General features: G+C 45.8%; 1 protein-coding gene across 1 annotated transcript in view; it reads right to left on the reverse strand.

The window, feature by feature from the left end:
• Positions 1-934: 934 nt before the first annotated feature.
• LOC148501231 (transmembrane inner ear expressed protein-like) overlaps positions 935-15,250 on the reverse strand; it is a 223,917-nt gene continuing 209,601 nt past the window's right edge. The window contains exon 4 of the mRNA XM_088450794.1: positions 935-1,332. Coding sequence (XP_088306920.1) covers positions 935-1,332 — 398 coding nt within the window. The remainder of the gene's footprint in view (positions 1,333-15,250) is intronic.

Raw genomic sequence — 15,250 nt, forward strand, 5'->3', positions numbered from 1 at the left:
TGTGCAAGGACTGAGATGCCCACTCTGTGCATCCTTAGATGCCGCCGTTGGTCGCACCATCGAGACTTACGTTTGCCCTATGCTAGGTGCAGAATCTCTGTTAGAGTATGGCCTCCAATGTAAGCGATTCAACGTCGCTCCTGCGACATTCCCATAACATGCCCATAAGGCAAGACATCACCTTGCGTCTGGATAGCCAACTACCGGCCATCACCTAGGAACGCCCAATACATTTCCAACACATCTTACGCACCATGCATCTCAATCGCTATTGTGCCACTGGGCTTACAGTGTAACGCTTGTGCCGTCGAAGTGTTTAGGGTATACGCGCACGTGCTCTAGCAAAATTCTCAACACTGTGAGCCTCAGCATTTTGTCAACTCATAATCGGACCCATTGTGACTTCCAATATCCTTTCATTTCCCATTGCGTGAGACCATGAGTTACCACACGTACAGTATATTTATCATTTTGCTATGATGCCCTTTGGGTTTATGTTTCCTCATTCCAATGGCGTGTCATTGTTTATTGCGTCGTGTGTTACTCATCTGCCATTATCCAGTAGGACAATATTATGTATATTCTTGTTGTCGTTGTTGACTAATAAGTAGAGGTCACCGGTGTATTAATACCAGGTGGGACAGCTACGGTCTGCTTATATCATCCCCACTGTGTTATCTCCTTAGGGTCATCCATCTATTGTCTATTAAAGGTTCCACCCTTACAGAGACTTCAGTGAGCTTGATTTCCCTGCCATAGTCACTGGCTATAAACCGTTTCCCAAGAATATCACTGTCTTTTTGGCGAAATGACATAAAGTTATTATACAGTCTAATATACTGTAAATAGATGAAATAGGGAGAATCTGTAATTTCCGTGAAGTCCGATTGGCAGTGCGTATTGATGTCCTCTGGACAAGCGAGTAGAACGTATTTCATTTTGCCGGAGGTTTCCTTGGTGACTTTCCATCACCTTTCCCCCCGGATTTTGCCTCGCTGCCTCCTTTTCCCCCAGATTTTCCATCCGCACCTCCTTTCCCCCCAGGTTTTGACCCGCTGGCCGATTTTTGAGCCCCGGTTTCTTTACCACTCTTCTTATCTGTTCCCTGTTTATCAGCAGCCCCTTTCTCTCCCTCCTTCTTTTTGGTTCCATCTTTAGTGTCCTTTCCTTCCCCTTTACTTTTGCCATCTTTTCCTTCAGCTTTTCCATCTTCTTTGCCTTTGTCCCCTTCTTTTTTCTTGCCTCCTTTTGCATTGTCTTTCTTGGCGTTGTCTGCGTCCACTTTCCCGGAGACAGTAGGCACCTCTTTCTTCTTCGGTTCTGTCTTTGGAGCTGTGAATATATAAAAACATATATATTATATATATAAAAATATCTGACAACAGCCATCATTTCCATTATGCAAACCTAGTTCAAGGGGTTTCCACAACTGAGGGTGAGGGGGGTTTATCGACCTCTTACTCACAATTTGACACAGAAGTTGCCCCATACGTACTTACTGTAACTGGTCATTTCTTGATGTGTGAGAGCCTCAGATGGAAGGGGCTCCTCATAAGCATCAAAACGACAGCAATTGACTATTATTTATCCCACCCTGCAATGATGTATTAGGCCATGCAAAACAGGTAGAACAAACACGTCAAACATACTAACATAATAACACTGTACAACAAATTAATACTTTTAATTTGTTTCCTTTCTAAAAATAGTCATACATTACTAATTTGAGGTCAAGAAAAACTAAAATGATTTCAGGATGTTTTTACTAGCTCTATTTTTTGAGTTACACTACTTGCACTATACTGTATGTACATTAGTAATATAGTCATAGCGAAAAGCTATTTTAAAATAATCTGATATTTTCTTGATAGAAAATAAATAACAGTTGTTTTAATTCAATCAATCACAAATAAGAACACAAAACGAAACAAACATACAGCATAGGAAACAAATATACAGCATAGGAAACAAACATACAGCATAGGAAACAAACATACAGCATAGGAAACAAGCATACAGCATAGGAAACAAACATACAGCATAGGAAACAAACATACAGCATAGGAAACACACATACAGCATAGGAAACAATCATACAGCATAGGAAACACACATACAGCATAGGAAACATACATACAGCATAGGAAACAAACATACAGCATAGGAAACAAACATACAGCATAGGAAGCAAACATACAGCATAGGAAACAAACATACAGCATACGAAACAAGCATGCAGCATAGGAAACAAACATACAGCATAGGAAACAAACATACAGCATACGAAACAAGCATACAGCATAGGAAACAAACATACAGCATAGGAAACAAACATACAGCATAGGAAACAAACATACAGCATAGGAAACAAACATACAGCATACGAAACAAGCATACAGCACACGAAACAAGCATACAGCATAGGAAACAAACACACAGCATAGGAAACAAACACACAGCATAGGAAACAAACATACAGCATAGGAAACAAGCATACAGCATAGGAAACAAACATACAGCATAGGAAACACACATACAGCATAGGAAAGTACTATGTAATATAGTGGCCTATACATGGGGGTGCTTTCTCTTTGCTTGTCGCTTGTACTCCTCCTCTGGGGCATCTCTTGTCACTGTCACCTACCCTGATATCTTTGTCCCATTGCTGGAATGTCTTGGTGGAATCGCTCCCTATGCTGTCACTCAGGGCACCACAGTTATCTTGTGTGGGTAATCCCGTGAATCGCATATATTTGAATAGGGGAGGGGACAAATAACTGATTCATTTAATTGGGTCATTAGGCCCCGCCCCCTCTGCGCAGAACGCAGATTGCTGGTAAGATTCTCTCCATTCTGCCCACTTCGCGAGGAATACCCCTACATCGTCATAAATGGGCTATATCTCGGAACTCGGAGCTAACTGAGAGTTTTAAATGTCATATTCACTCTTTGCATGCTGACATCAATTAGAAGTAACTATTTCCACATCGGAAACATTTTCATTGTTGTGCAGTGTAATTACCTATACAATAGCATAACGGTGCAGCATATTGTAGCACAAGTATAAATATGAAAGAGAATAACAAGGATTGCAAGCAGTTATGTAAGAGGGGTACCATCATGCAGGTATAATTTTTATATGATAAGCGGAATGTCAGCGGAGCTGAGGGAATCTGGGAACCAGGGCCTAAAAGTCAGCGCATGCACAGGATCTGTACTACGCATTTACAGATCTCCTTCTGCAAGATCGCTCGCGCTGCCTGGGTGACACAGCCTAATTGGACAGGCTGTGGCAATTTGCGGGCAAAATGGGGGCGGTGTCGGCCCCATTTTCTGGGCATACTAAAGCCGGCAGCTGCATTCATGTATGAAGGTTACTCAGATGACCAAGATCAGATACGGATCACAAAAAACGGCAGCATTACCATATTTTAGCGCAAAGACGCAGCTACTGCGCTACTCCGTCCATCTCTAAAGCTGCGTACACACTAAACGATGTATGTACCCAGCGATGCGATGGCGATGGACGACTGCACAGGCAACAGGCCGACATATTGGGAGGCCGGCAGATATTAGACGATCCGGTGCCCGTCCGCCCGATCTGTTCAGAACCAGCCGTTTCTCGCTGCATGGGGTCGTCAGTCACATTGTCAGATTGAGCTGCATGTAGGGTCAACCTGACGAAGCGACTGACGACCAAACGGGAGCGCACATGACCTGATATAGTGGATACACATTAGCCCATTTTGACAATATGTCGGCACCGATTCGTTGGATCGAGCAAAATATTGTCTAATGTGCACCCACCTTTAATCAACTCTCTGGTGTAGTAGGAAACAAGAGGGAAAAGAGAGGAAGGAGGGTCCTGCTCGAGTGGGTTTACGTTGTAAGGGGATTCTAGTCATATACTTTCCTTTGAAACAGATGACATTTTAACTATGTATGGTTGCTGACTCAATGTTCCTGATTAAACTACCTGAATTAAAGTTGCTAGAATAATGATCTGTTCACATTTTCTTCAGCGGGCTTTGAAGTTTTCATGTTTAGAAAGAAAGATTTTCAGTCAGAGTTTTTCAAGTGGAAACATTATAATTACAATTTCCAACTATAATTATGTTTTTTGTTCTTCTCCTCATACAATTATCAAGATTTACAACTGCTTACATTAGCTGAACGCTGTACTTTATTATTCGATATTAATGTGGTACAACTCTAACAGTGCTGCTTATACTATCATATAACACTAAAATGGCTTTATGCTAATTACGCCTCAGTGTCATTCTCCTTTAGAAAAACAACCGCATTATATCAAGCTCGTCGCAGAACAAAAAGACATAAGATTGGACGATATTATTAACTTCCTATTAAAAAACGAGCTTCCCCGTCAGTTTGTAAATGTGTTAACATTGCAATTGTCCTGTAGAAATACATCTTAGCAGTCCTAGATCCTGTATATCTATGTATTACAGGTATAGATAACTTTCAGCAATTCTAGACTACATTTTCCATGATGCACATAAAAGGTTAAAAAATATATATTTAACTCTTACATGTATGGGTCTTCCCCATGTTTTGAGTTGCTTTCCAGTGAAGCTGATCTCATACAGTAGGTTCACACTTTGGGGTTTATTTCGTAAGTGTTCATGTCTATGCCCAATATTTAAAAGAGCAGTGCTTTTTCTACCAAGACTCGGCTAAGGAAATGCACTGCCCTTTTAAATATCGGGCATGAAGACAAACAAAAATAGTAAATAAACCCCTTCATCTGAAAGATTATACAGCCGTCTTATGCTGGCCAATAAGTTTCTCTAATGTTATTATAGCTGGTTAAACATCTGAGATAATTGAGCCAGTTCAACAGTGTTTTTGCGAACAGCACATGAATAGCGTGGGATGTAAAATCAAACACGTTTGAGCCGGGATCCATAGCTGATTATACTATGAACACGTTTGGGGCCATCGAAATCCAACAGTATTTTCGAGCATCTACACCGGCCACAAACAGGTCATTACTGCTGCTTGGCAAATTAAATTGGATCACATGGGCCCACAAAGTAAGTGGGGTTATACCAGTAGTTCTCACACTGGGGGTCTGATTCAGAGGGGATTTTGAAAAAAAAAATCTGCCTCCAGGCTGCTCGCATAGCTGTGGGTGACCACCCACACCTTCTGCGAGCGGCCTGGCGATGGTTGCGATTATCGCGGCCATCGGGCTTGCAACCCGAGTGAACTTCCTGCTTCCTTCGGGAACGCCTCCATTTGTCCAGCCACCCCCCCCCCCCGGCCTACAATACAGGGCGAGCTGTCGATCAACATCGACAGCCGCCCCCGTTTTGTAGCGAGCCCCGGAGCGAGTGAAGTTCTCACTCGCTCTGGGGCTCGCGCACGCGCATTGTGCACGCCGTGCGTGCGCACTGGCCGACCATCGACCCGCTTGCGAGAGCTGTGCGCTCGTGAGCGGATCTGAATCAGGCCCTGGGTCCTCAGGACCCCACACAGGCCATGTTTTCCAGGTCACCCAGCAGGTGCAGTCATTACTCACTGACACATTTTAAAATATCCACAGATGGAGTTCATTATGTCACTTGTGATTCCATGAGGAGACCTGGAAAACATGCACTGTTTGGGGTCCTGAGGACCGAGTTTAATGATTTATGCGTATGACACAAATTGCATCATTATATACCACCCTCGATGATGCTTATGGCATGAAGATGACGTGCGGCTATACGATATGTGACATCATACGCAATGATAGTATGAATGGTGTCAATTCAATTCAGCCTCTTTTTCTTATATCTGACTTCAGTATCTCCTGTAGAAGAAAGTTTAAATTTCACCAGGCATATAAAATCTCTTCTACTAGGCCGTGTCAGAATACATCAGGCAAAGAGATGTGTCCCATTTTTATAGTCAGATATGTGCAGTTCTATTACAGTTAAGGGGTGGAGTTTTGGGGCTCAGTTGCTAGATTATAATGGTGATTTACTGGTTGGAAGGGCCTTTGCCTCTTTGGAAGTCACACACACACACACACACACACACACACACACACACACACACACACACACACACACACACACACCTGCTGATGATTGTCAACTTTACTGTTTTGTAGAAAACAATGCTAACATTGGCCGTCTTACTGTGGGAGGTCTTGATTGCTCTCCCTAACAATACATGGGTTTAGACTGAATCTACAGTACCCTACTGGGGTCAACGTTACCACCGGTCCCAGTGGACCTTTTTGTATGTCATTGGCAGGGTAGTTAAAATACCTTGAGTTGTTGGCAATGACTGACTGGCAGTTGACCCCCATTTATGTATTGAGATGTTGGTGAAGGGTGAACAGTAGGCCCTCATCTAGGCCTTGAGTTTTTGGTGATGGGCTGGCAGTTAGCCTCCATTTAAGCCTTGAGCTGTTGGCAATGCACTGGCAGTTGGCCCCATCTAAATCTTGAGTTGTTTGCAATGGGCAGGCAGTTGGCCCCATCTAAGCCTTGAGTTGTTTGCAATGGGCAGGCAGTTGGCCCCATCTAAACCTTGAGTTGTTTGCAATGGGCAGGCAGCTGGACCCATCTAAGCCTTGAGTTGTCGATGATGGGCTGGCAGTTTGCCCACATCTGCACCTTTTATTGGATTATTTTGGTAAGATGGAGATACTATGTGTAGAGCAGTTTTTTCTCTGCATCCATAGTGTTTCCCTCCTTTTAATAAATAATTAAATAAAACAGACTGTTTGCCCCATCAATATTTCTCTGTGTATTTATTGTAGATGTTATTTACTCCAATCACCTGGTGTAGAAATGTAGGCTGATAGGAGGTTTAGTAGGAAACAATGTGCACGACCCAGGGAGTCTTTACTCTCTGGCCCTACCTTTATGTCACTTGTAGACATTTACGTAAATGTCATACAGTATGTTATTTCATGATGATATGTTCTCCTCCCTGCTACAAGAAGGACATTATTCTGGGTGCTTCTGTTCCAGCTGGTGCTAGTTGCCTATGACTTGTCTTCTGGCTTACACACGCCAACTTGAAATGGCGAACCACATTTTTGTGCTGGTTCTGTATTATGAAAGCGGCAGAGCCCTGGGAGAAAGGTCTGTTTGGATCAGTCAAAGGGTTTCTGGCTAAGGGAGTAGTGCAACTTTGCAAAGAGAAGTCCATAACTACGAGTACAGTAGCATTCCACTGAATGGTGGCTTGGCCTGTTCAGCCATGATTATCAATCTGTGCAAAATTGCACCAGGATTTCCCTGCTAAGGGCCTGATTCAGCAATGCACGCCAGTGCACTGCTGATCGCATATTCCTGATTATTAGGACTTGCAAAATAGCACAGCGTTTGCGGGGCAGTGCGGGGATGGGGATGGCCTGCCATCCCCGTTTTCTGGGAATGGCAAGGGCAGGATCTGCGTTCATAGACGCAGACTTTCTAGCCTCGCAGGCTGACTCAGCCTGTCAGCCAGGCTACGGTAAACTTCAGCTACTGCAGCCTGACCAAAGGGGCAACCCTTGCGGCCGATGGTTGCGATGGTGATCGCAGGCTGCGACCTCGGTCACAGTGCCGGGATCGCAGATGCAGCAAGGTGGTGTCAGACACCTCCTGGTACATTTTCAGTTTTGCAGGATGGAATTGCAGAGCTGTTTGTGTGCGGCTTTGTAACTCTGGGCCTGATTCAGAGCCGGACGCAATTAGCGCTCGCTCGTCCAGAAAATAGGGGTGGCTATTCAAATCAACCGTTCGCGCTTTGCAGTCTGTTCACGCCTCCAGGTCTGAATGAGCGAACAAAACTTGCGGTCGTTTCTTGTAAAAATACGCCCCCTGGCCGCTCGCATCCTACGTCATGTCCGCTATTTATTAGATTAATCGAGTACATCGACCAGGGTATGAACTGCTCGCTATTCTTGGGGTTGGTTTTTGCTACCACAATTTTGCGAGCAGTTCTGGCTATAAAATAACCCAGTGATGTGGTCAATGACGCTGCTGTTTTAATTATGTACACCCATAAAACGTCCATTTTGACCCTTAAGCACGCCTGCGTTCGGATCTCCACTCCCCGTTTTCAAGCACCTTCCCCCGTTACCACCCACATACGCCTCATTCTGTCACTCAAATTATCAGGCATTCGCTGTTTTGCGAGCACATGAATTTCGACCGCACTGACTGGTTCGCGCATGCGTATAACGATCCGTACGCATGCGCAGTTGGGCAAACATCGCTCAGAGCGAACGAACGGCCGCTTACGAGCGGCTCTGAATCAGGCCCTCTGTCCGCTGCTGAATCAGCCCCTATGACATCATCAGGCGAGCAGTGCATTGGATCTGAATGGTCATAGAGCTCAGTGTGACAGGAACTTCTGTACACATCAGTGGTGGGGAGCAAAGTTCTATAACTAAACTAGCACAACAATGCAGGGTGTAAATTAAGCTGCCCTATTGCTGCCTGATTCAAGGTGTGCGCACTTCCAATGTCGGATGTAGTGGAGCGATTTTTTACTATTGTGCATGTATCCAAGTCTCACCGCGTATGTTTTCCGACTGTGGGCCCGATTCAGAGACGAACGCAATGGCGATATTTAGGCAGATCGAGCGATTGTTTGCCAGGGCGCATGCGTATAAGCTGTGAAGCACACGTGCCGCGGCGGCTTTGTGACTTCGTTCACATAGAGGATCCACTTGCAAAGTGAGTGACAGGTAGTCAACGTTTGGGTGTGGATATCGCGAGGGGGGGTCGGGAAACCGCCGGCGTGTCTGAACCATTTGAACGCTGTTACATAGGCGCACATAAATTAGCCAGTTTGCAAACGCAGTATGAGAGCCCTCTGCCTGTCAGGAGATCTGCCGAGTCTGCGGCTGGTCACACCTGCCGCAAGGGCAAGATGGTCGATCAATGTGCGTCGATGTTACCGATATTGATGCAGGTAAGCGACGTTGTACGCATGTAAGAAGGCAGCAGTGGGCGTCCCTATGCTCGGGTGACCTTTGCAACCATTAGCATATTTTCGCAGCTGCGTTCCATATGAAATTGCAACTGCGATCGCATTGGCGCCCATCTCTCCATCAGGCCCGGAGTCCATACAGAATCAAAGTTCTGGGTCCTCCTCTCAATCAGCCCCATAATGTCCCCTATTTCAAAACCGCAAGTATATACTTTAATTCCCCTGATACGCCCACGTCCATAAACCTGACACCTTTTCCTGAAGACGCATTTACAAACAAAGGGGTCTATTTACTAAGCAGTGTTAGGAGACAGAGTGAAAGTGATAAGGTGCCAGACAATCAGCTCCCAACTGTCATTTTTCAAACACAGACTGTGAGATGACAGTTAGGAGCTGTCACTTTTCACTCTGTCTCCTAAGACTGCTTAGTAAATAGACCCCAAAATCTGATAGAAGATGCGAGTTTCGGTTCACCAGAAATCTGAACCCACGCAAATTACCTGAATCCAGAAAGATCCGAGTCACGTTTCAGAATTCGAATTTTAAATCCAAATTTCGGGTTTTGGATTGCAAAAATGAAATGATTGTAGCAGTTTTTAAAAAGTTTTTATCAAGTTTAAAAAATAAAAAAAAATCTCAGATCCAAAACCAAAACACGAAGATAAGTCCAGATCCAAAACCAAAACACGTGGGGTCAGCGCACATCTCTAATTCTGATATATCCCATGTGCTAAACCCGAAACACCCGCGGCAATCGGTCTGGATCCTTTCTTACTCGGAGCTGTGAGCTGCTGTATGTAAGACAGAAAAAGCCAAAATAAGCAAAGTGTGACATGAATGACAGATTCTCACACCGGCTACCCAGTGACCCGCGCTTCCTCCTGACGCGCCCACATCCCCTTTCCCCCAACACGCTGACCGTACAATACATCATGGTGCGTCCAACCTCGTAAAGTCCAATTAATCAGCTGCATCACCACCGAGCCACATTAGAAAATGGACAAGAAACCCCTTTGACCACTCATGGCTATTTTTAGCTTGACATTTGCTTATGTTTCTTAATAAACTAATTTGCTGTAGCTTGGCCAAATCGCATATTCCTGTGCACATTGGTTAGCCAGCCACAAATGAGCGTCCTTCGCAAGCCTTAAATAGTGTCTGAGCGGCGTGCCAGGTGGGACAGCGCAGCTCGGGGCACTGAACGAGGCATGAGGTAAATATATTAGCTGGAGTTATGTTTTATTGGAAGGATTCAAGGATATAGAACATTTTACTAGCGAGACATTTTATTCTCACGAACAACAATTCTGTTAGATTACTGGGCCTGATGCTGTTGTACGCAGCTCCCGGTGCGGAAGGATTTAGCAAATTTGCGCAAAATGCACATGTGCCGTAGCAAACATACAGTATATATCATCTTTGCAGATCTCGGACAGTTCTTGCCTGTTTCTCTCTGTCCTTGAAATGCGTGTTTCAGGGTGTGAACTGGGCGGAGGCACTTAAGACAACCGTCTGGCGGGAGTGTCGTGGGTGCGTCTCTAGAGTTGCGTCCTATTCTGAATAATGCGTATGTGGAAGTGACAATCTATATCATATGGATATTATGCACCCGGCATAGGGTTAGGTGTACATGACTAATAATGGTTGCTGCAGTAGCAAATGGAAACCAGTAGGGCGGCGACGTGCGGATAGTCATGTTGACATTCCGCTAGCAAAATATTTGCATTCCTCGGCTTGCTGAAGATTTATTTATTTTTTTTAAACTTTATTGTTTTGTTTTCTTTTTTACTTTATGGTGTTCAGCTGGGAGAACACAGTGTAAGAGCAGCAGCCGAAGCCGGTGGAGGACCTGCCCAGCTGAAAACAGGTAAGTGTTCCCCGCTGTACGCCACCTGAGAGTGACGTACAGTAACACCATCAAATTCCGAAAATACATAATTTTCGGAATATGATGAATAGTCTAATTTCTACATCCCCGTACTAATGTACTAATGTATGGGTAGTGTGGAAATGAACGCAGGCGGACTTAACAAGGAGATATCAGTGATATCTCCTGTGTACAGGGGCCTATTCATCAACACTAAAATCGGGGGGGGGTACGAAAAATTAACGCATCTGTAGGCAGTGCTGCGCATGCGCTGGTTTTACAGATGTAACAGCGCATGCGCAGCACTGTTTCCAGACGCGATAAGGTAGTGTAGGCAGGGAAAGTATCTATTTCCCGAAAAGCTGTCATCGCAAAAATGACAGCTTTTCGGAATAGATACTTATGGAGAGGTGGAATGATGAATTCCACCTATAATTAGCTAGAACTCCATGAGAGTTCTAAAGCTAATTATCTCCAGAGAATTTTAATGTTTAATGAATAGGCCCCTAAGTGTGTTAATGAATACTAAAAAAAACTATAATTAAGGAAAATGTCCTTAAAACCGTTATTTTAGTGTTGATGAATAGGCCCCTATGGGATGTCATGCCGATCTGAAATCTGCTCCTTTGTAGCAAACCGTGCGACAGCTTTAGCACAATGTAAATTCTGATATTACAGTATAACATACATACAGTATGGAGGACAGTGTGATACATATAAGGGACAGGGGCTATTCCGCATACTTTAGTTACCGGGCCATTCATTATCAGGGGTCCGGTAGGACCACCTGATATTCAGCAAACTCCTAAAACTGAACGTTTTCGGAGTCTGCTTGCGAGAACAAGCGCCATCTTCAGACGACTCTTATTCTCGGATCCCCGGGGATGCGAAGAGGGATCCGAGCAGATCCCTCCGCTGCCTCTCACTACTTCCCTGGCGGCTGTACGCATGTGACCTCGGGGAAGAGTAAGTAACGTAGCTACTTCTGTACCTGCAATTTTAACCGAGGGTACAGCTGCTTTTCGGAGTAACTGTTCCCGCACCGGAGCAATGTTGAAATGCTATGGTGTAATCTATCCCCCGCTGTGAGATGGATGCTTAAGTAGCCCTCGCAGTGAGATGAAAACAATCATCGGGGGCCATACGGCCTCTGATGATGAATACAGTAGGCCCCATACTGTGATACATACATCATACTTACCTACTTGCGAAAAAAGTATTTCAGCGAGATTGTGAAAGCAGCACCTATGAGCGCGGTGGTAAAGTGGGCGTGTACTGCTACATCTGAGGGGCGTGTCATAAAATTACTTACATCCAAATGTAAATGAGCCCCAAAGCAGTTAGTAACATCTATTTGTTGCTGAAAAAGCACTGATACTTTTCAGGGCTTGCTCATGTATTATGTTTGGAAAGGGCAAAGGAGTAGCTATAGAAGGGGCAGAGAGTGTGACTGCTACTGGGCCAGGCCGCCTCTGGGGCGCGGCTCTCTCCTTGCACCATGTTACACTGCCATCTCTCCTGAGCCCCGGTTTTTCTATTCTCACCAGAGCGCTGCTGCAGGGTATCTGGGTCCAGAGCTGATCTAAGCTACAGCCATCTCTAGCTGCTGCCTGTATGTATTGTGATGTGTGATAGGATCACTGGTAAAGTGGTCTGTGGCTGGGACATTTATCCCAGATTCCTGTCCTATGTGTTTAAAATCCCCAGGAGAAAGTCTGCAGTGTAGCAGGCTTGAGTTTCGGCTTTTTGAAAAGCCGGTTTGGGACCTGGGGGTTGTGGGTGAGAGGAGAGGGAGGGCTCCACCCACGGCCACTCCAGGTTTTGGTTCTCGCAGCCTGGTAACAGGCTTGATTGGGTTCCCACCTGAGGGTGGCCAATATAAGCCTAGTTTGTTTAGGGCTGATTGTCTCACCTGGGAGAGCAGACAGGGAGTTTGCTCAGAGACACTTGGAAAACCTATCTGTGAGTACTGTGCTGTGCTTTGTTGCTGGCGAGGGCATTAGGCCCTGCCAGGTTCTGGTAGTGAGGGAACTACCTGTGAAGTTAGTACCCTGACAGGGCTAGGATTTATGTTTATGTTTTCTTTATGTTATTTCTGACATTGTACAATAAAGACTGGCGCCGACCAGCTTGTACTTGCATCCAGACTGGTGTGCTGCTTCCCTGCTGCTGTGTGTGTGTGAAAGGAAGGAGTCCTCTACCCAGGAGAGGGACCCCCTAACCTAACTGTGTCACAATATGGTGGAGATTGCGGGCACCCACACACACTGAAGTTGCAGCAAGAGGAAAACTTTCCATTTAAAAATTAAAGGGACAGACACCCAATTTGTGAGTGTGGAAATAACACTGTGTCCTTGGAGTCCCATAGAGGAGGCGTCAGCCAATGCTCAGAGAGGCAAGGTTCAGCTTCCAACCTACACCCCAGGACAAAATGGAGGACATTATTAAGGCCTTGCTCCAAGCTACAGCAGCTCAGCAGGAATCTACCAGGGCTCAGCAGGAAGCTACAGGAGCTCAGCAGGAGACGAACAAACTTCAGCAGGAATCTACCAGGGCTCAGCCGGAATCCACCAGGGTGCAACTGTTGGCCTTGGAGACAGCCCAGAGGCAACAACAGGTCGCCACCGAGGAAACCCGCCAGGCCTTAGCGGAAAACAGCCAGGCCATAAGAGAGGTGGTACAGCACCTTGTCGCCCGGCCCAGAGATGTTACTACTGGTCCTCCCACCACCACTCACTCTGTACGAGCCAGTCACTTCCTCCAAAAGATGACTTCGGGCGATGATGTGGAGGCCTATCTCGCCGCATTTGAAAGATGCCAAGGACTCTAAAAAACTAAAACAGGAGATCCTAACTCGCTTGGGAGTCACCACCTTTGTTCGTGCCCAACGGGTCCACCGCTGGGAGTTCCATATGGACAAGCCTCCACGTTCACAGATGCATGACCTCGTCCATCTGTCCTCAAAATGGCTACAGCCCGAGAGGCTGACGGGACCACAGATCGTGGAAAGGGTCGTAATGGACCGGTACCTGCGATCGTTACCTGCGACTCTGCGCTAGTGGGTGAGCCATGCAGACCCTAAGTCCGCGGACCAGTTGGTCGAGCTGGTGGAGAGGTACGTGGCGGCTGAGGAGCTGAGGAGTATGCCCCACCGAGCCCCGATGGCGCACCGGCGAACTCCCACAGACACTGGTAAGACTGTTCCAGGGGAGAAGGGTGCTGGGCGGTGGGATGTACCTAAGGAGAGGGAGGGCTCCACCCACGGCCACTCCAGGTTTTGGTTCTCGCAGCCTGGTAACAGGCTTGATTGGGTTACCACCTGAGGGTGGCCAATATAAGCCTAGTTTGTTTAGGGCTGATTGTCTCACCTGGGAGAGCAGACAGGGAGTTTGCTCAGAGACACTTGGAAAACCTATCTGTGAGTACTGTGCTGTGCTTTGTTGCTGGCGAGGGCATTAGGCCCTGCCAGGTTCTGGTAGTGAGGGAACTACCTGTGAAGTTAGTGCCCCGACAGGGCTAGGATTTTTGTTTATGTTTTCTTTATGTTGTTTCTGACATTGTACAATAAAGACTGGCGCTGACCAGCTTGTACTTGCATCCAGACTGGTGTGCTGCTTCCCTGCTGCTGTGTGTGTGTGAAAGGAAGGAGTCCTCTACCCAGGAGAGGGACCCCCTAACCTAACTGTGTCACAGATGTCACACTGCAGGTCACAGCCCTATATAAAGGATGCTCAGCTACTGGCAGCCATGTTGTGGCTAAAGCTAACTCTAGCTGCTGCCTGCATGTACTGTGATGTCATAATCAGGTCACAGCCCTATATAAGGGAAGCCCAGCTACTGGCAGCCATTTTGTGGCTAAAGCCATCTCTAGCTGCTGCCTACATGCATTGTGATGTCACAATGCAGGTCACAGCCCTATATAAAGGATGCCCAGCTACTGGCACCCGTTTTGTGGCTACAGCCATCTCTATCTGCTGCCTGCATGTATTGTGATGTCACAATGCAGGTCACAGCCCTATATAAAGGATGCACAGCCACTGGCAGCCATTTTGTGGTGACATGTTGACCTACATTGATACTTTCTGAGTAGTTCCTGATTTATTTAGTCGACTTTGGATAAAGACTACTGATATAGATTTTGGATTACATTTTCCACTAACATCCTGAACAGCAACATCTGCAGAAAAAGAATCTGAATAACATCTTCAGGTAAGGACTATATAACAAATTTTGGTCTGTCACCCTTACACCGTCAGACACCTCCCCTCATTTTATCTGCAGTTTTTAATTTAGAAATAATGGATTTATGCAAATGTTTCATCCGATATGGTGCTGCATGAATTAAGATGGGTACACACTTGTCTTATAGTCTGTGGATCCAACTCCAGACCCGACTGTTGACACAATCCTACTGGAGATCTGGATCATACTTGCCGACTA

Source organism: Taudactylus pleione, unplaced genomic scaffold (assembly GCF_031769625.1).
Source record: "Taudactylus pleione unplaced genomic scaffold, aTauple2 ptg000524l, whole genome shotgun sequence".
Classification (NCBI taxonomy): Eukaryota; Metazoa; Chordata; class Amphibia; order Anura; family Myobatrachidae; genus Taudactylus; species Taudactylus pleione.